This window comes from Caretta caretta, chromosome 23, assembly GCF_965140235.1.
Source record: "Caretta caretta isolate rCarCar2 chromosome 23, rCarCar1.hap1, whole genome shotgun sequence".
NCBI lineage: Eukaryota > Metazoa > Chordata > Testudines > Cheloniidae > Caretta > Caretta caretta.
In genome coordinates this window covers 8739428-8763438 of record NC_134228.1, presented here as the reverse complement: position 1 = coordinate 8763438, position 24011 = coordinate 8739428, and the positions used below count along the sequence as shown (strand labels likewise).

Sequence of the window (24011 nt, the reverse complement as noted above, 5' to 3'; positions counted from 1 at the left end):
CACGGGGTCTCTGCTACAGGGCAGCTGCTCTGTGACTAGTGCGGGCACGGCAGCCCACACACTGCTTTGCACATGGCTCTCATGATGTCCCTTTCCATGTTGCAGGGCCGGCCATGTCCCTCGTCATCTGGGCCACTCTCTGCACCCTGGTCCTGCTCCTCCTGGTGTCTGCGCCCCTCATCACCTTCATGCTGGAGGCCTGCCCAAGCCTGCGGGGCTGGAGGAGACTCCTCGGGGGAGGAGCAGCACCATGGGAACTAGAGGCCTGGGAATGGGAGAACCCCATTGACCAGCTGTGAGCAGGAGGTGGGGGCGGGGAGGGGCCTGGGGAGATACCAGTGCCCAGCTCTGAGGGGGTGTTGGGGAGACACCATTGGTCAGTGCTGCACAACAGTCCCCTGCAGTAACTGTCTTTGCCCAGGTAATTCCTGCAGCCTCCGTCAGTCCCTCCTCCTCTCCCCCGTTGGGACGCTGTCAGTCACTCTGCCCTGCAGCCTGCAGACCTCTGCTCACTCCCAGCCAGGCCAGGGCCAGGCCAAGTTCTTACCCTATCACGAACTGCCCCAGCCAGACAGCCCAGCGCAGCTCCTTTCTTCTGCACAACTAGTCCCTCCTGCAGAGAGGCTGTAAATTTAGAAGAGGAGGATGAGCTAGTTGTTAAGGCGGAACTTCTGGGAGATTGAGATTCAAGTTCCAGCTCTGCTACAGAGTCCTTGGGCCTGTCACTTCCTGTCTCTGGGCCTCAGCTCTCCATCTTTGAAATGGGGACAATCATTCTGCCTTGTCTAAAGGGAGAATTTTCAAAGCCCCTAAGGGATTTAGGAGCACAAGTGTGTGACTGTGCTCACTGCCTGGTGCTCCTAAGTCCTTCAGGTGCTTCTGAATATCTCTCCCTTAGTTTGGGAACTCTTCCGGGGAGAGGCTGTCTCTCAGGGAAACGGACCAGAAGAATTACACTGGCGTCATTAAATCACTGCAGTTATCCCGGGATAACTCTCCATGGGGACACTTTTATTCCAGAATCAGAGAGCCTTGGTCAGGGTTCGTTTACACCATTTTCAAAGTGACATAAGCTAAACTGGACAATGCCCCTCATATACTGGAATAAAAGCGCCCCCATGGGGAGTTATCTCGGGATAGCTCTAGTGGGTTAGGTAGACCAGTGTGGTTCTGCTGGTCAATTTTCCCCATTCAGACCAGGCCTTAGTGTCTGTGCAGCACGCAGAGCAAAGGGGCCCTGACCTTGGCTGGGGTCTCTGTGGAGTCCTTTTATATAAATAATAATGGCAAAATGCAGTCAGGGCTAACCTATGTAGGGTGCTGGGGTCTTTCCCACCACTGGAAGGACACATGCCCCCCTGGGATGTCTAATGTCTATACAGGGCCTTCAGCGATACACACTTAGCTGCATTTCAGATCTGGGAACGTCAATGGTGGCACCAAGGTCCATTGTGGGGTTTATAGACAATACACAATTCTTAAAATAGGGGAGCAGAGATAAGAAGAAAATCCTGGTAATGTTTCATCTCTGACCTCTTCAGCCTTTTCCAGGTGAAGGCACTTCCCACCCAGTAGATGGGGCTTTGCAACAATCCCATTGCAAAAGTCTACCTTACCTATTGTTTCCATGTGTTTCCATGCCCAGACCTGAAGAAGAGCTCTGTGCAAGCTCAAAAGCTTCTCTCCCACCAACAGAAGTTTGTCCAACAAACAATGGTCTCAGTTGTAGCAGATGACAGAGTGAGGAGTAATGGTCTCAAGTTGCAGTGGGGGAGGTTTAGGTTGGATATTAGGAAAAACTTTTTCACCAGGAGGGTGGTGAAGCACTGGAATGTGTTACCTAGGGAGATGGTGGAATCTCCTTCCTTTGAAGCTTTTAAAAGTCAGGCTTGACAAAGCCCTGGCTGGGATGATTTAGTTGGGGATTGGTCCTGCTTTGAGCAGGGGGTTGGACTAGATGACCTCCTGAGGTCCCTTCCAACCCTGATATTCTATGATTCTATGATATTACCTCCCCTACCGTGGCTCTCTATTTTTTCCAGACACACATTAATGCCGCCATCTACCGGCCAAAGCAATAAATGCAACTGTAAAAATTTGTCTTGTTTTTGAACTCTACATCAGGTTTCATGAACTTCTCCATCCTGTGGAGAAAAGGAGCACTTGTGGCACCTTAGAGACTAACCAATTTATTTGAGCATAAGCTTTCGTGAGCTACAGCTCACTTCAGGAGCTGACTGTAACAGACAGATTATCTCACAGACACCTCCCCTGCAATTACCACCCACGTAATATCCCTGTGACCATCCCCACAACAGATTGTTCTGAAAGTCAGCATAAGGAAAGGGCTGGTTTCTCAACAGGAAAAAAAAATTCTCCCACTCTGGTTCTGTTCCCCTAAATCCTGACAACATCTTGACACCCCTACCCAGCAAGTAATCTCATGCCAGCCTCAGCTAAAAACAGAGACCAGAGAGCCAGGGCTTCAACCCTCCAGTGTCAGCCAGAAATGAAACTTCAGTGTGGTTTGGGGGGCTCAGGGCACTGGGATACAGGGCTTTTTCCTTATAGGGGTCTCAGGCTCCGATCCAGTCCCACACTGCGAGAACTGGCTAGTTAGAAATAAATCCCCAAGGTACAAACTGCTCAACTGGGCCCCACAAGCTAACAATAAGGGTCCCAAACATGAACACTTAGTCACAATAGCCCCTCAATAGCTAGGAGCACATGGCAGCAGGTTTATAACACACAGCAGCAGGATTACACAGTGTTGCCAGCTTGTGGGATTTTATCAGGCGTGTCGCAATATTTGATGTTTTTCTTAACACGCCAACTCCTGGAGTTATATGGGATTAAATAAAGAAAAGGAGTACTTGTGGCACCTTAGAGACTAACCAATTTATTTGAGCATGAGCTTTTGTGAGCTACAGCTCACTTCATCAGATGTATACCGTGGAAACTGCAGCAGACTTTATATACGCACAGAGAATATGAAACAATACCTCCTCCCACCCCACTGTCCTGCTGGTAATAGCTTATCTAAAGTGATCAACAGGTGGGCCATTTCCAGCACAAAGCCAGGTTTTCTCACCCTCCACCCCCCCACACAAATTCACTCTCCTGCTGGTGCTAGCCCATCCAAAGTGACAACTCTTTACATATCGTGTAAAGAGTTGTCACTTTGGATGGGCTAGCACCAGCAGGAGAGTGAATTTGTGTGGGGGGGTGGAGGGTGAGAAAACCTGGCTTTGTGCTGGAAATGGCCCACCTGTTGATCACTTTAGATAAGCTATTACCAGCAGGACAGTGGGGTGGGAGGAGGTATTGTTTCATATTCTCGGTGTGTATATAAAGTCTGCTGCAGTTTCCACGGTATACATCTGATGAAGTGAGCTGTAGCTCACGAAAGCTCATGCTCAAATAAATTGGTTAGTCTCTAAGGTGCCACAAGTACTCCTTTTCTTTTTGCGAATACAGACTAACACGGCTGTTCCTCTGAAACATGGGATTAAATGAGAATCTCAGCTTTCATTTTTAAATAAAAGCCAGTTCCTCACCCTTATGGCTGTAAAAAGAAGCTAGAAAACACGAACCTACAGCTGTTCTACACGGAGACTCTCAAGAAAGTTAATCCCAATTACCTTTTAAAGTGGATTAGTTAAACCGCATTAAACCCCTGTGTGGATGCTCTTCTTCAGAATTTAAGTGGAGTTAATCTGATTTAGCTCTGTCTAGGTGCTCCAACCACCCCTCAGCCCCTGCAAATGGTTCAGGCACAAAAACTGGGCAATCTGGTCTGAGTCGTCCCACTCCCTTCTGCACGTCTCCCTCCTCCTTGCTGTCACCAGGGGCGCCATTTCCAGGGGGATGGGGGGGGGGGAAGGGTTTAGTACTACCAGCTGGAAGCAATGCTGCTTACTCCTTCCCCCTCCCCTCAGCGGCCAGGAGCAACTGTTGCTTACTCCTCCCCTCCCGCAACCCCTCCGGTGGCTATTCTTTGCTCAGCGAGTAGGAACGCAGCGGTGTATCTGGCAGAGACAACAGCAGCCCTGGGAACTTTGGCAGCCCTTTTTCAAATTCAGTGGCCACCTGGAATCTTTCCCTGCTGTGAAGACACAAGCGTGCGCCGCCCCCACCACAAATATTGTTCAAATTACACTTAAAACCTTCTAATTTTTTCCGGCTCTCTAATTCTGCCGTGACTGGCAGTACCCTCGTGTGGCCATTTCGTCCCACTTGTCTGTAGGAGTCTTTCCTTTGCCAGCAATGGGCTTCAGGGGTCAGGCCCATCGGCTGTGACACAGAAACACCAGTTCTTCTGGGAACGCCTGGATTTTACCAAATCTCCGCAGAGTGGGGCTGCACTTTTCTAGGACCTTCTCCCCAGATACCTTTCGAGTAGGGTGACCAGATGTTCCATTTTTAAAGGGACGGTCCCGTTTTTTGGGACTTTTTCTTATATAGGCGCCTATTACCCCCCACCGCTGTCCCGTTTTTTCACAGTTGCTCTCTGGTCACCCTACTTTTGAGGGGCTGCTGCCCCTCAACTGCTGCCCTCAAGCAGCCATTTTGCAGCCCTCTGCTGTATCTCCTTCTCTTCCAACTGGTAAATATTCTTATCTCCTGTGGTCAGGGCTGGATTAACTTTTTGTGGGCCTGGCGCCAAACATATTTGTGGGCCCTCCTGGGGAATGAAGAGGCCGGGGCAAGAGCACAGCGGGCAGGGTGGATTTGATTTAAATCACAAGTCAGGAAGACTCCATCTAATCATGGTTTTCTACATAAAAGTGTATTTTTGTTGGTTGTTATAACCTTAATACACGTTCTTCACAACTCAGCTAAGATAGATGTAGGTTTCATTTTTTGAAGGTAAACACTACACATTTTTAAACTGTGATTTATTTTGAAAACTTTTCAGACTAGTTTTACAGCTATATAACAAAATGAATGAGTGTTTGGTTATTTCATTTACCAAAGGTAACTGAAGCAGATATTTATGAAGTTATCGGGAGGTGAACTATCTCCAATTCAACAGGTTAATCATTAACAGTTGGAGGATTTTCTTGCCAGGCTGTATTAGGAGGAGAACATCACCAGACAGATATTTAAATTGTTTTATTTAAAACAACAACGTTTTAAGTATTCTGGATATTTTTCTTCAACATCAAACATAATAGTTTAACAAAAAAGCATATGTCCCTCACTTCACACATTTATCTCCAGGCTTCTTTTCCTTGTCCAGATCTAGTCTGCCCCCCAACAATTTTATATACTTTGAACTTTTTAAAACTTTTCACTTTTAAAGAGAGGTAAGGGGTTGACCCTGTTGTCACGGAGTCCCTGGGCGATGCTCTGGAACTGCTCCCCATGAAGCCAGGCAGGACTCTGGGGAAGTCTCCTTTCTGTGAGCAGCCTGTCTTCAGGACACACAGCTCACACAGCTTCCCCCTTCCTGGGTCTGACCTCGGAGCATTCAGCATCCTCTGCCCCTCCGTGCACTTCCCACAGCGAGTCCACCCAGGAAGGGTCCTGGGGAAGCCAGAGGGTCCTGACCCCTAATTCCGCAGTCAGACGTGACTCTTAGCCAGCCAGTAAAACAGAGGTTTATTAGACAACAGGAACATGGTCTAAAACAGAGTTTGAAGGTGCAGAGAACAGGACCGCTCAGCTGAGTCCATTCTGGGGGGCAGTGAGCCAGACAACCATGTCTGCACTTCACTCCATGTCCCCAGCCAGCCCCAAACAGAAACTCTCTCCAGCGCCTCCTCCTCTGGGCTTTGTCCCTTTCCCGGGCCAGGAGGGTTCTCCAACCCTTTCGCACTCACCTTGCAGGAGTGAAGGGCCAGGCCATCAGTTGCCAGGAAACAGGGTGTCGGCCATTCTCTGTGTCCAGATCCCTGCACACACCTGCCCTCTAGGGCTCTGCAATGATCATACACCCTTACCCCACCACCTAGATACTTAAGAACTGCATAGGGGAAACTGAAGCACCCCCACGCTATTCAGAGGAAACATTAAGAACAGTTCCACTTCATCACACCTGTGTACACAAATTTGCAGAGGATCAATAGGGTTGAAGCCTGTTATTTCTCACCTCTCTATATTATTTATTTATTTACTTAAAACATTTTTGCTGTTAACAAGCATGTTACCTCTGGAGACACAAATCCACAGTTTGAGAACTGCAAAACTAAGCATCTCTGATGGTATCTTCTAGACGGAGCACTGAGTCCCATTGGGTAGATAGAAAGATTAACCTAAATAATCTATACAGAAGCCTGTGGAACCCCATAAAATTGGGTCCCTAATCCATGAACTATTGGAACTCATTTACAAAACTTTTCTTAAACATGACATGAATATATTGTCTCATACTATAGAATTAGAATTCATAATCCCTATTCCATGATGAGATGTAATGTATCTTAATTAAGACTATCTTTAGATATTTTTTCCTCAAAAATCCAATTTAAATTAAAAAAAATCCAAGTATTTGATTTTTTTTTTAAAAAGGCATTGATTTTTATCCACCCTGACAGTTGGGCATGGGAGTGGGGGTGAGGGAAGGATTGGTCCCCAGCTGGAGCGAGGCAGGGACCAGGGGGCAAGATGAGCAAAGCGGGGAATGGGGGGAAGATTAGTCCCTGTTGACTGGAGCAAGGCAGGGGCTGAGGGCAAAAGCACAATGGGGTGGGAGCTAGGGTTTGTCCTTGGAGCAAGAGAGGGACTGGGGGTAAACTGCAAGCGCAGCAGGGCTGGGGAGGGGGTAAACAGGATCCCCCCACTTCTGCCCACATAGAGGGGATACCTACCTTCGCTCTGGTTCTAGCCCATTCTCTTCATCTCGCTCTGCACTGAGCTGAGGGTGGGGTGCTCTGAGCACAGGGCTGGGGGTGCAAGGTCTGGGAGGGAGTTAGGGTGCAGGAGCAGGCTGGGGGTTGGGGTGCAGGGTCTGAACAGGAGCTAGAATGAGGGAGGGGGCTCAGGGTTGGGGCAGGAGGTTGGGGTGTGGAGCGCTTACCTGGGGCAGCTCCCATTCGGTGTGAGGGGTGCAGGTGGGTATGTGGGGGAGAGGGTGCAGGAGCTCCCGTTTGGTGCTCAGGTGGTGATGTGTGTGTGGATTGCAGGAGTCAGGACTGGGGACTGGGTGTGTGTGAGGGGGGTGCAGGAGTCAGGGCATGGGGTGTGGGGGGTCTGGGTATGTGTGTGGGGTGCAGGAGTCAGGGCAGGGTTGTGGGGGGACTGGGTATGTGTGTGTGGTGCAGGAGTCAGGGCAGGGGGCTGGGGCTGTGTGAGGGGGGTGCAGGAGTCAGGGCATGGGGTGTGGGGGGTCTGGGTATGTGTGTGGGGTGCAGGAGTCAGGGCAGGGTTGTGGGGAGGCTGGGTATATATGTGTGCTGCAGGAGTCAGGGCAGGGGGCTGGGGGTGTGTGAGGGGGGTGCAGGAGTCCGGGCAGGGTATGTGTGTGGAGGGGTGCAGGAGTCAGGGCTGAGGGCTGGGGGGGGGCATGAGGGGGGTGGAGGAGTTAGGGCAGAGGGCTGGGAGATTGGGCTGGGGTCGTGGGGGTGCTCCCAGACCCTTGCCCCGGGGGTATGCCCCAATTCCATCCCCTTCCCCAAGGTCACGCCCCTGCCTCTTCTCCACTCGCCCTCCCCCCCCCCCACCGGGTCTGGCAAACAGCTGATCGGCGGCAGGGAGAGGGATGGAAGTAGCAAGCTGGGGGAAGAGGCCGGGGACGCGGGAGCTTGGTTGCCAGCAGAGCCTGCCATGCAGGAGAGAGCAGGGGGTGGAAAAGAGCGGCTGGCCGGGGCCCCTTTGGAGCGTGCGCCCAGCGCCCTGGCGCCATAGTCAATCCGCTCCTGTCTGTGGTACTTACTGTTTAACATTTCTGAGGGTGGCAGAGTCTCACAAACTTGAGGACCATTCATGAATTTCATGGAGGTGACATTTATTCTCTCAAGTCCTCACCACAGCACACTAGAAACCTCCCTCCAACTTAATCCTTTGAATTTATCAGAACTATTTGTATAAACCCTTCAGTGAACAGAACCCCCAGCCAGTCTGAACAATTTGTACGATTTGGCTGACAAAATGTGTTTGTTACAGATCTATGCTGCTAACATCCATCATTTAATTACACTCTAGATCAGGGGTCTCAAACTCAATTTACCTTAGGGCCAGTCCCAGTCCTCAAATCCTCCCAGCAGGCCAATCTTGTCACTCGTGCCACCTAGAACCTGCCCCCCCCAAACTCTGCCCCCCCAAACTCTGCCCCCCACCTGCCTAAGGCTCTGGGAGGGAGTTTGGGTGGGGGAGGAGGTCTGGGGTGCAGGCTCTGGGCTGGAGTTTGGGTGCTGGGTGCAGGCTCTGGGCTGGGGCAGGGGGTGGGGGTGCAGGAGGAGGCGGTGGGGTTGCAGGCTCTGGGGGGGGGTGCAGGCTCTGGGAGGGCGTTTGGCGGCAGGAGGGGGTATGTGGGGAGGGGGTGGGGATGCAAGCTCTGGGAGGGGGTCAGGGGGTGTTGTGCTTACTTGGGGCTCCAAGGTGGGGTGGGCCGGGGGGCCTCCGTGCACTGCTGTAAATCACCCAGGGGGAGCACCTGGAGGCGGCAGGTGGGGCCAAGGGAGACACCCAGCCTCACAAGTGCTTGAGCCCCGTGGGCCACATTGGGGAGGTTCTTGGGCCGCAGATGGCCTGCAGGCTGGGAGTTTGAGACCCCTGCTCTAGATAGTGACTCTTTTTAAAGGTACAGACCATAGTGTTAATAAAAACAATTGTTGAAATAAATAGAGATACTTTTGAACTAGTCTTTAAGTGACTGGGGACTATTGATGCAGTAGAAAGGAGCCCCTGGAATCATGGTTAAAGTTGCCCTCCCCCCCCAATCTGAAATGGTGCCTCTGCCTCCACTTTGGGGGTACTGGGACCCTCCCTCCCCCCAGCCATGGGGTCTGCAGAGAGGAACCAGCCAGAGAGTTCCCTGGGAGGCAGGGAGCACCCAAAGCTAGGACCTTTTTTGGCCCTCTAGCCAGTCCGGCCCGAGGTGCAAACGATCTGGGCCTAGTGCTGGTTGGTTGCTGGGCCCCATCCCTCCCCCACCCCCTGGCATGGCAGTGTCTTCACCTCAGCTGCAATCTCCCCCAGCCCCTAGGCCTCGCCCCCCTCTCCCCTCTGCCCTTTAGCTGAGCCCCTCCTAGGTGACACCCCCCCCCCAATCGCAGCCCTGCCAGGCTCTGTGCCACCATCACGCTATGGCTCTGCTGGTCTGTCCTGCCCCGGGCCTGGCTGGGTGTCCTGGAGCCACAGGGTCTGGTCCATGCCCAGCCTCTAACTGGTCCTCCAGGTGTGACCCCATTACTGGGTCAGGCCTCAAAGCCTGACACGGTTCCACAGGGCCAGGCCTGTGGTCTCCACAACACCGAGCCTGGGCCATCAGCACCAGTATCCTGCGTCTCCCCAGGGCCTCAGGTGGCATGGCCAGGCCAGCTCGGGAAACAGGTCCATATTCAGAGCTGGTGCCAAGCTCTGCAGCAAACCATGCACACCCCAGTCCCAGAGCTCCCCCTCTGGCCCAGATCAGCAGCTGCCATTGGCACAGACAGGAATTGGAGGCTGCCAGCCTGCCCTCCCCATCCTGCTCCGTCCCCTCCCCACAGGGTCAGTGTGGCCAGGGGAGGGGCTGGGCTAATGCTATGAAGAGGGTTTTGGAGAGACTCAGCTGAGAGCCCGTCACTGGGGATCCTGTGTGAGCATCTGTCATCGGGTAACGGCACCCCCTCCTCCTGCCCATGGAAACCCTAGTAAGTCTCCCCCGCCACCTCATAAATCATAGACTCATAAAAGATTAGGGTTGGAAGAGACCTCAGGAGGTCATCTAGTCCAACCCCCTGCTCAAAGCAGGACCAACCTCAACTAAATCATCCCAGCCAGGGCTTTGTCAAGCCAGGCCTTAAAAATCTCTTAGGAAGGAGATTCCACCACCTCCCTAGGTAACCTATTCCGGTGCTTCACCACCCTCCTAGTGAAATAGTTTTTCTTAATTTCCAACCCAGACCTCCCCCACTGCAACTTGAGCCCATCTGCCACCACTGAGAACAGCCAAGCTCCATCCTCTTTGGAACCCCCCTTCAGGTAGTTGAAGGCTGCTATCAAATCCCCCCTCACTCTTCTCTTCTGCAGGCTAAATAAGCCCAGTGCCCTCAGCCTCTCCTCATAAGTGATTTGCCCCAGTCCCCTACTTTCATTGCCCTCCACTAGACTCTCTCCAATTTGTCCACATCCTTTCTGTAGTGGGGGCCCAAAACTGGACGCAGTACTCCAGATGTGGCCTCACCAGTGCTGAACAGAGGGGAATAATCACTTCCCTCGATCTGCTGGCAATGCCCCTACTCATACAGCCCAATATGCCGTTAGCCTTCTTGGCAACAAGGGCACACTGCTGACTCATATCCAACTTCTTGTCCATTGTAATCTCCAGGTCCTTTTCTACAGAACTGCTGCTTAGCCAGTCGGACCCCAGCCTGTGGCAATGCCTGGGATTCTTCCATCCTAAGTGCAGGACTCCGCACTTGTCCTTGTTGAACCTCATCAGATTTCTTTTGGCCCAATCCTCCAATTTGCCTAGGACACTCTGGACCCTATCCCTACCCTCCAGCATATCTACCTTTCCCCCCAGCTTAGTGTCAGACGTGAACTTTCTGAGGGTGCAAGGAATCCCATCATCCAGATCATTAACTAAGATCTTGAACAAAACTGGCCCCAGGACCGACTCCTTGATATCAACTGCCTACTAGACACTGACCTGTTGATCACTACCCATGGAACCCGACTATCTAACCAGCTTTCTATCCACCTTACAGTCCATTCATCCAATCCATACTTCTTTAGCTTGCTGGCAAGTATACTGTGGAAGACCGTATCAAAAGCTTTGCTAAAGTCAAGATATATCACGTCCACCACTTTCCCCATATCCACAGAGTCAGTTATCTCATCATAGAAGGCAATCAGATGGGTCAGACATGACTTGCCCTTGGTGTATCCATGTTGACTGTTCCTGATCACCTTCCTCTCCTCCAAGTGCTTCAAAATGGATTCCTTGAGGACCTGCTCCATAATTTTTCTGGGGACTGAGGTGAGGATTTTCCTTCTTCCCCTTTTAAAAGATGGGCACTATATTTGCCTTTTTCTAATCATCCGGGACCTCCCCCAATCGCCACGAGTTTTCAAAGATAATGGCCAATGGCTCTGCAATCACATTAGCCAACTCCCTCAGCACCCTCGGATGCATTGCATCCGGCCCCATGGACTTGTGTATGCCCAGCTTTTCTAAATAGTCCTTAACCTGTTCTTTCACCACTGAGGGCTGCTCACCTCCTCCCCGTACTGTGCTGCCCAGTGCAGCAGTCTGGGAGCTGACCTTGCCTGTGAAGAGAGAGGCAAAAAAAGCATTGAGTACTTCAGCTTTTTCCACATCATCTGTCACTAGGTTGCCTCCCTCATTCGGTAAGGGTCCCACACTTTCCCTGACCTTTTTCTTGTTGCTAACATACCTGTAGAAACCCTTCTTGTTATCCTTTACATCCCTTGCTAGCTGCAACTCCAGCTGTGCTTTGGCCTTCCTGATTACATCCCTGCATGCTTGAGCAATATTTTTATATTCCTCCCTAGTCATCTGTCCAAGTTTCTACTTCTTGTAAGCTTCCTTTTTGTGTTTAAGCTCACCGAAGATTTCTCTGTTAAGCCAAGCTGGTCGCCTGCCATATTTGCTATTCTTTCTGCACATCAGGATGGTTTGTTCCTGCACCCTCAATAAGGATTCTTTGAAATACAGCCAGCGTTCCTGGACTCCTTGCCCCCCCATGTTATTCTCCCAGGGGATCCTGCCCATCAGTTCCCTGAGGGAGTCAAAGTCTGCTTTTCTGTAGTCCAGGGTCCGTATTTTGCTACTCTCCTTTCTTCCTTTTGTGAGGATCCTAAACTCGACCATCTCATGGTCACTGCTGCCCAGGTTGCCACCCAATTCTACTTCGCCTACCAATTCTTCCCTGTTTGTGAGCAGCAGGTCAAGAGGAATGAGGTGCATCATCTGGGGGCATTTTGGGGCAGGACTGAGGTGCATTGTTGGGGAGCGGGTTGCAGTCATGAAATGAGGCGTATCGTACAGGTGGGGGGCTGTGAGTCAGGAGTGAGGTGCATCATTGTGGTGGGGGCCTGCAGGTCAGGAGTGAGATGCATCATCACGATGGGGGACTGCAAGTTGGGAGTGAGGTGCATTGTTCGAGTGGGGGGGCTGTGGGTCAGGAGTGAAGGGCATTGGCAGGGGAACTGCGAATTGGGAATGAAGTGCATTGTTTGTTGGGGATGCTGGTCAGGAGTTGGGGATGCTGTGAGTCAGGAACGATACGCATCAATGGAGTGAGGGGCTGCGGGTCAGGAGTGAGGCGCATCGTCTGCTGAGGCTGCGGGTCAGGAGTGATGTGTATGGTATTCTATGATGGCGTCCAGTACCAGGTGACTTGGTCACATGCCCTATCCCTGGCAAATAAAGGCCACAAGGGACCCACCCCAGAGGTGGCTACATCTCAGTGCTGGGAGAAGCAACATGTCATGGAGCTCATTAGTCATGGGGTTTTGAGACACTTCCAGTGAACGTGGTGATGGGAAAGTGAGGGGTTAATACAGTAGCATGGAGATTGTCACCCACTCTGGGGAGTGCCTGAGGCAGCAAAAACCCAGGGCTTATCTTCACTGCTACATTACATCAGTGCAGCCATAGGCAATGGGTATAATAGGCCAGGGGATGCTAAGACTCCCCTGCGGCATAGCCACCGATCTGCTGCTGCCTTTGAGCGAGCAGACACCTGGGCTGTGGTGGCCCAGCCTGTGCTCTGTCCCCAAGGGCCCCTCCCGCTTTTCCTCCGGTGGTCCCCCAAGCGCTCCACCTCTTCCCGTCCCTGCTCCGCCCCTCCCGCGAGGCCCCCCATGCTGCCATTCACCCAGTCTCTCCCCTCCTCCACTCTCCTCTCCTGTGACCCCCCCACTTACCACAACGCTCGCTGAGTCCCGACTTCCTCCTCTGCTCCACCCTCAACCCCCTGGCCTCCTCCCCCGAGCAGCGGGGTCTTGAGGGTGGGGGGGGACGGACTCAGCGAGAGGTGGGCAGGGGGGCCTTGGGGACAGGGGTGGAGGAGAGGAGGGACTCGGCGAGTGGCAGCAGAGGGGACATGGGGAAGGAGGTGTAACACCAACAGACCCTGGTCGTCGGGCAGGGGGGATCGAACCTGGGGCCTCTGGAGCTTAGTGCATGAGCCTCTACCGCATGAGCTAAAAGCCAACTGGTTGTTAGCTAAGGCTATAGAGCAAACTCATTTCATCTCTCTCTCTACGTGGTCTTTGTGCCACTAGATGGCACAGAACACCACACCCAGGAGGTGTGGGGGTTACAGGGAGTGGTGGGTGTCTCAGGACTCGGTGTGGTCTCAGGGAAGGAGGCGAGGATGGACTCGGTGGGTGGGCAGGGGGGCATTGGGAGAGAAGGCTGAGCGGGAGCGGGGCCTGGGGTGGAGCGGAGGTTGAGCATGGGCAGGGCCTCAGGGGAGAAGGCCACATGGGGGCGGGGCAGGGCCTTGGGGCCACCATCTGGGCACCGGTGGAGCTTCTGGCACTCGGGCCAGCCTCCAAATGCTGGAGCCACATGCCACCCATGGATGCAGCTGCATCGATGTAGCGCATCTGGTGAAGACATGTGATGTCAGCCGCAGACGCTCTCGCTGACATCGCACAGTGTAGACAGCCCTGAAAGTTGATGTGACTTATGTCACTGTGGGGGGAGGGGGAGGTTCAAACTCTGACAGCTGATATCAGTGTTCAGTCGTTACAGACGGAAGGATGGATATCTAAAGAATTTTGGATCAATTTTCATAAATTAGAAAAGAAAGTGGAAAAATATGAGGGATTTAATACTTTGAGTCAATAATAGGTAAAGAATTAAAATTTGAGTGAATTTCTGATAATTATTTCATAAATAGAAAGAAATGGGGCAACATTTGGAAGGATTTTCTACCAATATTCAAGAATTTGAGAAAAGGGAAAATTCTGAGATTTTATGTTAATATTTTATAACAGAGACGGAGAAAATCTCAGGACACTTAAATAAGGAATAGAGAGGCAGAGAGAAAGCAGGGCAAAATTTTAGGACAGTTTATAACAATCCTTGAGACATGGGGAGAAAATAGGATACAAATAAAATATTTGATCATATGAGAGAAAAACACCACGCTGTGAAGGGATTTGATCTCAATATTAAATACGTGGGAAAGTTAGAAGGGATTGTACATGAACATTCAATAAACAAGCAGACAGTGATAGTTTCTCACCACCACTGCCATTCACATGGGCAGCGGGCAGCCCTTTGGGGAGCTGCTTTCAGAGGGGGGTATGGAAGAAGCAGACTCCCTTGCAGCAGGGAGGGCGCAGCAGCAGAGGTGGACAGGTAACCTGCAGCACATGGGAGCTGTGTTGGGCAGATCGGGGGGACAGCAGCTCAGAATGGGTAACCTTGGGCTGGGCAGTCTCCCTTCCTCCTTACCCATCCTGTTCCCAGGGGCTGTGAGCTCTGAAAGACTCTTTCCTGCCCATCCCCAGCCCTTTCTCCAAGGTCTCTCTCAATTAGCTGGTATCTCCGGCTCAGGGGCTGCTGATGGCAGAGCCCGTAGCGGGGCGGGGGGTGGCAGAGCCCGTGGCGGGGCGGGGGTGGGGGCAGGTTCCAGCTGGAGAAAATCCCCACCTCAGCTGAGCACAGGAAGAACTTTAACGAAGATTTCTCCTCAGCACAGACCTGGCTGGGAAAGCAGCAGCTGCTCAGCCAGGGCTCCCCAGTCACACTGGAGGTAGCAGCATCTTGTGTTTCACAGAGCACCTACAGCCAGGAGCTGCCCAGTGTCTCGTTCTTTGTGCTTCCTTCCTGCCAGCACCCCCTGCTCCCAGCTGTTCCAGCCCCTCCTGTCTCCTTCATTTCCAACCTGGCCTGCAGCCTGCCACACACACTGGGACAGGGACTTTCTCCAGAGGGAACTAGCCCCCATCTCTGCTCTTCCTCCTGCATCTGTGAGTCCCAGAGCTGCTGCGTTACACACACTCTCTCTCTCACACACACACGGCTTTTGCTCCTGTTAGCCCTTGTAGGAGCCAATCCAGCTACAGGAGAGTGAATGCCCTGGGAACAGGAAAGTGACCAGGGCTCTCTCTACACTGCAATGTAAACTCAGGCTCAATGCAAACCCCACTAGCTTCCACACTGCAATTGTGCTAACCCTGGGCTTGAACCCAGGGTCCCAGGACCCTTAAGGGTTGGAGGTCTGAGCCCTATTGCTTTGCAGTGTAGACATGACCTTGGCTTGATTCAGGTCTTGGGAGTCTGCCGGATGTATCCCAGAGGTCATTGGGACAACTTCCTTAGTTCTCTCTATGCCAGCAATCTGCAATGCACTCTACTGCAAACGGAAGCCCCCCTTCCGAATGGCAGCAAGTCAGCGTTAACCCATTGTCTTCTGAGCACCGCTCTGCAAGCACACGGTGAGAAATCCTCCAGGGTTTGCAATGGAGACTGATCCATTCAAGCCTTTTGTAAAGCGAGCTGCTTCCTGGTCACTTGAGCACAGCCAGATTTTGGTGAATCTGTGGTGTGAGGCCAGTAAAACTGTGGATTTCAGCAAAAGCACCAGGAATGACCACCTGTATCAGCAAATCTCTAAAAAGCTGGCCGCTCTGCAGATTTTCCGGACAAGTGATCAGTGCAGGGAGCGAATTAAGAGGCTAAAGAGAGAATACAGGAAGACCAGGGATAAGAATCGCTTCTCGGGCAACTCACCAATGACATGCCCATTTTATGATGACTTTGACCGGGTCCTGAGCACTGTGCCCAGCACAGAGCCAACCGTGCTTCATGATGACCTGGTGAGCCCGGACGGTGCCCTGCTGGCCCCCGAATCCAGCCTGGGGTCTGATTGCAGGCGGCAGCCGGCTCCCAGCCAGGATCATGAAGTGACATTTTTAATGCAACCAGTTCCAGAGCAGGCTGTGGATCAGGATCAAGAGCAAATTCTCAGTCCCTACTCAGAAGAGCTGTTTGATCCTCCTGCCTCTAAAGAACAGCCCTCTGCCAAGTCTGCTGAGAACCCGGTGGAGCCAGAAGCAGCCCTAGAACCCGCCGGTAAGTGTATGATTCCAATTAAAAGTGGATTATTACAGTAATAGGAGCGATTTCTGCTTTAAGAAGCAATGCAAAACCAGTAAGCTACCCCTGGCTACCGGCGTTTGGCTAGCAATGGCGGGTTGTATCACAGTCCCTAGGCGCCCCCTCTTCCCCTGTCCCAGCGTGGAGTTCGCAGGGTGACTTGGAATTTCAAACTTCCATACACAGCTGTAATGGTTATTTTAAGTATTAAGACACCGTGATTTGCTATGGTCATTCTTGTTTTCCTTTCAGTAATTAGAAATTTGCCACTCTACAATCACTCCTAGGTCTATGCAGCTGCCTGTAAACAGTGAACTGGGTGTGTGTATTTTGGAAACAGTATTCTATATGTCCAAATCTAGTCCATTTCAGTTAGAGATAATCCATGCAAGGGTGGAGTAAAGTTGCAGATTTCAGAAAATGTTGCATACAGTAATAACGGGATAAGCCATGTGTGAGCTAACACAGCATCATGTTAATTCCCTCATGGATTCTGACCCAAGCCTAGCTGCTGATAGCTGCAAACTTCTCCTGAAGCAGGAACTCTAGATAGATTGCATGGAAGAGCAAATTTTCCAGGCCCCCTCCAGTCACTATACATTTGAATACTTCTGCTGCTTACACTGTGGGTTTCCCTCCAGTAGCTTGGAATAACCTCTCTCTCTGTCACTAGGGCACCACAAGGACGGTTATGCCTTCTGAAATAGGAAAAAGATCTGAAATGACAGAAAAAGCCTTTTGCAGCCAGGGTGCTATACACCCCTCCCCCATATGACAATAAGTTACGAGGTTTTTATGAAGCAGAGTAAAGGTTTTAATTTTAAACTTACCATTGCTTCTGCACATCTGTCACTGTGATTAACAAGGCTGTGTCAAGAAACAGCATGTGGACTGAAGCGTCCCCTTCACAATATGTGTAGGTTCACTTCAGAACTGTTACATTTTATGTCCTTGGGATTCCTCAGTTACTGATCTTGTCTCCTCCGCTGAGCTAGTTTAGACGCTAACCCTCTCTTTCTTGTCCTGTTTCAGGACCTTCAGGCTACACGGCCTGCTGTTCTTCAGGAGCTCCATCCCTGACCCAGCGTACCCTCGCGGACCGTTCCAAAAGAAAGCGTTTCCGTGATGAAGTTATGCTCCATGTTCTTCAGAGGGTAGAGCAGCAGGTGCAATACCAGAAGCAGAGCGATGAAAGACTGGAACAACGGCGTGCTGAGAGGCAGGTGGAGAGGCTGAGGCTCGCCATCCAGCTGGAGGCAAGCGTTTCAGCCAGGGAGCAGGCACTTGCAAAGCAGTTCCTGGAACAGGAACGGCAGCTAAGGGAGGAGGACAGAGCCCAACAGAGAGAACTGGTCCAGCAACTCCTGTCTATAATGGCTGCAAGAGCACAGGCCCCTGCTGCCTCTCCCACACCACGGCATGATGCCCCAGCAACGTACCCTCAGCCCAGCAGTAGGTGGGGACTTTCTCTGGCTGGAACCAGCCCCCTAGGACAGCTCCCGGCTCTGCTGACTTCAACCCCTGAGCCGGGGACACCAGGTGATGGAGAGAAACCTCAGTGAAAGTGCTGGGGACTGGACAGGCACGAATGCTCCTGGAATGTCGCATCTCACGGCCTCGGAATCTGCTCCCTTGTTGCTAATGCTCCTGCGGGAGTCACTGGAGCTGTGTTAACAGTGACACTGTTGCTCTCAGCTCTTGCCAGGATCTGCCCCAGGAGCAAAACTGGGATTGTGGGGGGGAGCAAGGAGACCTGTCTCCAGTGGGTTTTCCCCTTTGTGTTCGGGGACAGAGATGTGAGAAAGGGAAGAGAGACAAAATAAAAGAGATTAAAGGGAGAGGGGAGAGAGACAGCGTGAAGTGTAGATTTAACTATCTCTGTGTAGCCAGGAAATTACAGCGAGACGAGAAGAGAACATAGAATAGAATCGCAGGGACAAGGGAGGATGAAATCACCTCAGAATTGACGATTTCCCAAATACTCCCAAATACTGATAAAATTTTCTTCAATTCTCCCCCATTTCTCTCTAATTATTGAATATGGAGGTAAAATCCATGTAGATTTCCCCCCACACACTTTTTTTTCCTCAAATTACTGACCCCTTTTCTATTCTCAGATTTTGCCCCATTTTCTCTCTAATTCTCCACTATCAATTTCAGATCTCCTCAGATTTTGGATATTTCCCTGCCTATTTTCTCTGCAGTAGATTGTCCTTGTTTAGGCAGGAAATTGTTGTCCTGAGTCATTCCCCAGATAGGAAGGGGGTTAGATGGGGAGGGGGTTAGAGGGTGCTGCTTGGGAGAGCCTTGTGCCCTGGCTGCCTGTGGGGTGGGATGGGATGGGGTGGCCATTCTCTGCAAGCCGTCGGGCATGGAAGATGCAGAGGAGGAGAAGGGAGGAACTAGAGTCCCCAGTGGAGACTGCCCACCCAGACTCAGGTTACCCAGTCCCAGCTACTGCCCCCCCACAACTGCCTGATGCAGCTCCCACCAGTTGCCTGCCCATCACCCTCCGGCTCCGTATTCCCCTGCCTTGTCCTCTTAAAGCAGCTTTTCAAAGGACTCCCTGCTCATCATGTGAATTGGGCAGGGGGGTTGTTTGGTTACAAACAGCCATATGAAATCCTTTCAAGTGTTCCCACTTTTCTCTCTCATTATTGAATATGGATGTAAAATGCCCTCAGATTTTACTGTTTCTCTCTATTCTCAAATATTTAGTTTTTGACCCACTTCCTCCCAATTCTGATATAAAACTCCCCAAGACTGATATAAAATACCCTAAGTCTTGCCCCATTTTCTCTCTAGTTATCTATTACTAATTTAATATCCCCTGCGATATTTCCATCTCTCTCTCATTATAAAATGTTAACATTAAAATCTCCTCAGATTTTGCCCTTTCCTCAAATTCTTGAATATTGCAAGGATTGCATATCAAATGTTGGGGTTTTTTCTCTCTTTTGATGAAATACTGATAAGAAATTCATTCAATTTTTGCTTCTATTCCTATTATGAACTATTAACATACAATTAACATACCCGGCTCCAGCACTGTTTGAGGCCGGCTCTCTCCCTCAGCCCCGCCTTCTGCCTCCGCGCCCCCCCCCCCGTGCATCCCCCAGGCCATTTAAAACAGCCCAGGGCCCCCACTCACCACTGGCAGCGCAGCAGAGCTGAGTGGCTTCCTGCCTGCTCACTCCACGTGGGCAGGGGGGGATCTGTTTCCCACCCCAAGCGCCCCTGCCTTCCAATGGGAAGCTGCAGGGGGAGTGCCTGGGGGTAGCAGCACGTGGGGACCCCCGGCCTGCCCTGCCTAGGAGCCCTTGGTGAGCGCCGCACCCCCTCCCAGAGCCTGCACCCCCACCCCTACCCTCTGGCCCCAAACTCCCTCCCAGAGCCTGCACCCCCAAACTCCCTCCCAGAGCCTGCACCCCTCACCCCCTCCTGCACACCCACCCCCTGCCCTAGCCTGGAGCCTGCACCCAAACTCCATCCCAGAGCCTGCACCCCCACCCCCTTCCCACACGCCCCCTCCTGCCCCCAATTTCCTCCCGGAGCCTGCACCCCAGCCCTCTGCACTCCCTCCCAGAGCCTGCAACCCTTGCCCCAGCCCAGAGACTACACCCAAATGCCATCCCACAGCCTGCATCCCAGACCCCCTCCCACACCCAAGCTCCCTCCCAGAGCCCAACCTCTCACTCATCCTGCACCCCAATCCCCTGCCCCAGCCCAGGGCCTGCAGCCCGGACCTCCTCCCCCCGCTCCGACCAAACTCCCTCCCAGAACCTTAGGCAGGTGGGGGGGCAGAGTTTGGGGGGTGGCAGGCTCTGGCCGTTCTGGGCACCACCAAAATTTCTACAAACCTGCTGCCCCTGCCCATTCATACTTCTGGCCTTCACAGCACCCTCTGGCAATGTGTTCCATCGGTTGACTGTGTGCTTTGTGAAGATGTACTGCTGTATGTTGTTTTAAACCTGCTGTCTATTAATTTCGTTAGGTTCCCCTGGTTCTTATGTTATGTGAAGGAGTATATAACACTTCCTTATTCACTTTCTCCACACCATTCATAATTTTATAGACCTTTGTCATCTCTTTTCTAAGATGAACCGTCCCTGTCTTTTTATTCTCTCCTCATACAGAAGCTTGTTCCATCCCCTGAATCATTTTTCTTGTCTTTCTCTGTACTTTTCCAATTCTAATATTTCTTTTTTTGAGATGGAGTGACCAGAAGTACACACAGTATTCAAGATGCGGACATACCGTGGATTTATATAGTACCATTATGGTATTTACTGTCTTATCTATCCCTTTCCTAAAGGGAAAACCTACTTGCATTTCCTAATGATTCCTAACATTCTGTTTGCTTTTTTGACTGCTGCTGCACACTGAATGGAGGTTTTCAGAGAACTATCCACAAGGACTCCACAATCTCTTTCTTGAGTGGTAACAGCTAATTTAGACCCCATCATTTTACATGTATAGTTGGAATTATGTTTTCCAATATGCCTTACTTTGAATTTATCAACATTGAATTTCATCTGCCATTGTGTTGCCCATTCATCCACTTTTGTGAGATACTTGTGTCTCTTCACAGTCAACATCTTGAGTAATTTTGTGTCATCTGCAAACTTTGCCACCTCACTCTTTACCCCTTTTTCCAGATCACTTATTAATCTGTTGAACAGCACAGGACCCAGTACATATCATTGGAGGACCCCACTATTTACCTTACTCCACTTTGAAAACTGAACATTTATTCCTACCTTTCCTTCTCCCCCTCCCCCACATCTTTTAACCAATTACTGATCCAGGAGAGGACCTTCCCGCTTGTCCCAGAACAGCCTACTTTGCTTAAGACCCTTTCGTGAGAGACTTTGTCAAATGCTTTCTGAAAGTCCAAGTATACTACATGCACTGGATCACCCCATCCACACGTTTGTTGACGCCCTCAAATAATTCTAATAGATTGGTGAGGCATGATTTCGCTTTACAAAAAGCCATGTTGACTCTTTCCTAACATATTCTTCTATTTGTCTGATAATTCTGTTCTTTACTATAGTTTCAACCAATTTGTTTGGTAGTAAAGTAAGGTTTAGTGGCCTGTAATTCCCAGGATCCTCTCTGGAGCCTTTTTTTAAAAATCAGCATTACATTAGCAATCCTCCACTCATCTGGTACAACGAAAAGGAGTACTTGTGGCACCTTAGAGACTGAATGCATCCAATGAAGTGAGCTGTAGCTCACGAAAGCTTATGCTCAAATAAATTGGTTAGTCTCTAAGGTGCCACAAGTACTTCTTTTCTTTTTGCGAAGACATACTAACACGGCTGTTACTCTGAAACATACCACAGTTAGTGGTTTTGAAATTTCATTTGAGTTCCTTCAAAACTCTAGATTGAATATCATCTGGACCTGGTGATTTATTACTGTTTAATTTATCAGTTTCTTCCAAAACCTCCTATTGACACCTCAGTCTGGGGCAGTTCCTCAGATTTGCCACCTAAAAAGAATGTCTCAGGTGTGAAAATCTCCCTCACATTCTCTGCAGTAAAGTCCTATGCAAATAATTCATTTAGCTTCTTGTCTTTCTTGAGTGCTCCTGTAGCACCTTGATAGTCCAGTGGCCACACTGACTAGCCACTTCCTGCTTCTGATGTACTTTAAAAACAGGTTTCAGAGGAACAGCCGTGTTAGTCTGTATTCGCAAAAAGAAAAGGAGTACTTGTGGCACCTTAGAGACTAACCAATTTATTTGAGCATGAGCTTTCGTGAGCCACAGCTCACTTCATTGGATGCATTCAGTCTCTAAGGTGCCACAAGTACTCCTTTTCGTTGTACCACTCATCACTCTGATGAAGTGAGCTGTGGCTCACGAAAGCTCATGCTCAAATAAATTGGTTAGTCTCTAAGGTGCCACAAGTACTCCTTTTCTTTAAAAACAATTGCTCTTAGTTTGTGTGTCTTTTGCTAATTGTTCTTCAGATTTGTTTTTGGCCTCCCTGCCTAATTATACTTCCTGTGACTTGCCACAGTTAATGTTTCGTTCTGTTTTTTTCCCCATGGGATTTGATTTTTGTAAGAGACAGCCATGTTTGGAGATGGGATGCTGGATGGGAGGCCCAAGCCTCTGAGGTGGCACTGAGCACTCTCTCTCTCAAGTGCTTGGCTGGCTAGTTCTTGTTCACCTGCTCAGGCTCTGAGTGGATAGGGTCAGGAAGGAATTTCCCCCAGGACAGACAGGCAGTGATCCTGGGGGTTTCACCTTCCTCTGCCGTGTTGGGTGCTGGTCAGTCACCAGGATTGTCTTTGTGTATCTCATTGAATCATCTCCCTGCCATTGTAGAGGGCTCAGACATCGGTGGTCCTCACTCTCTCCTAGTCTCTCCCTGTGGAACATAATAGTTGATTTTCCCATGGGCTGATATGGTGGGGTCTAATTTCAGTCTCTGGGTTAGTGTGATGACGCTGCATGGTGCTGGTAATCTGTGATATACTGGGGGTCAGACCAGATGATCTGCTGATCCCTTCTGGCCTTAAACACAATCCTAACCAGAAGTATCCCCAAACTTTATGACAAATGGTCTCCATGAGGGTTTGCTTTCCCCAGGGCTGAGATGCAGCCGCCTCTGGGGTGGATCAGTGGCCGCTGTTAGCCAGTGACGGCATGGAAATTTCACACCCGCCATTCTCTGGTTAAAAAAGCATCACTCAGTGCTCCCTGTGTGAGTGGCCAGCAGGTGGTGAGCTAATGTTCTCTCCTTTTAGCAAATACTGATAGGAAATCACTTTCACAGTTCAGGGCAACTGCACATGTATTTCCCCTGCATGGTCCACCAAGGGCACCCACTTTTAGGCTTCTGGCTCCTGGCCAGCACCTCTCTAATGCAGTGTCCAGTGTTTCTCTTCCTCCTGTCCAGAGTGTTTCCTGGCTGCACAGCTCCCTGCCTACATTGTGATATCCCAGCAAGCCACGCTGCGTAAACAGGCCAGTGTCTGCACTTTGCATTGTCTCCAGAGGCTATCAGCAGTGTAAAAACAATAAAAACCCTACATGCATGCTCATAAGCTTACCAGAAATCAGCCCCCAGCTCCAGCAGGGGCTCTAAAAGGAGCCAGGCCCTCAAACTCCACTCAGCTTTTTTTCTGTTGTTACAAGTTCATAACAGCCTTAACTAGAACCAGAACAACCATAAATAGTTCAGCCTTGCCTCTATACAGATTTGGCCTTTGATGTTGGCCTCATAACAGGTGGCCAGCAGACAAAGGCCCACTCCTCAGGGCATAGCTTCAGAAGGCCTGGAATTTGCATAAACTGGGGTGGGGGATTTGCATTCAAGATATTTCCCAGGAAATCCAGTTCCCACATCTTGTCCCAAAAGACCATTCTTGTAGGCCACCTTGTTCAATATAGTCCTTTGGTCTACCTGGCCCACAATAATACTAAATCTCTGCATTTTCTACAATGGTCTCCAAAGATATTTACTTCATTCCGTAACACTTACCAAGGAAATTGCCAGATCTGTCACAATCACCCCAACTTTTGCTGCACTGGCCCCTTCAGTACTGCAGGAACTTCACATTTTGGAGGGAAAACTATTGCCCTGAGGCCTTATCCCAGATGTGACCTGTTGAAACAGATTCTGTCCTCATCTCTCCAAAGCCATGTTTCTTGTTTCACTGAAACTAGTGTTAATCCAGTCACTGGAGGGAAGGACAAGGAGTGACTCCAGAGTAACATAGGCATCAGCATATGGTTAGTATTTGATTCAGAGACTTCGTTCCT

General features: G+C 50.6%; 1 protein-coding gene and 1 long non-coding RNA gene across 5 annotated transcripts in view; one reads left to right on the top strand and one right to left on the bottom strand.

Moving 5' to 3' along the window:
• LOC125629399 (zinc finger protein 2-like) overlaps positions 1-24011 on the top strand; it is a 44710-nt gene that overhangs the window by 973 nt on the left and 19726 nt on the right. For 3 of the 4 annotated variants that reach the window (XM_075122437.1, XM_075122435.1, XM_075122436.1), the window contains exons 1-2: positions 14915-16207; positions 17264-23981. The exons of the other annotated variant lie outside the window; for it this stretch is intronic. In XM_075122437.1, the coding sequence (XP_074978538.1) occupies positions 15595-16207; positions 17264-17793 (1143 nt within the window). In that variant the 5' untranslated portion in view covers positions 14915-15594 and the 3' untranslated portion in view covers positions 17794-23981. Of the gene's footprint in view, positions 1-14914; positions 16208-17263; positions 23982-24011 lie in introns of those variants that run through there. 4 annotated transcript variants of the gene reach the window in all.
• LOC142069855 (uncharacterized) lies at positions 15880-17269 on the bottom strand. The gene is made up of 2 exons (XR_012665821.1): positions 17062-17269; positions 15880-16947 (listed from the first exon to the last, which is right to left on the bottom strand). It is a non-coding gene; the product is annotated as an uncharacterized LOC142069855 (long non-coding RNA).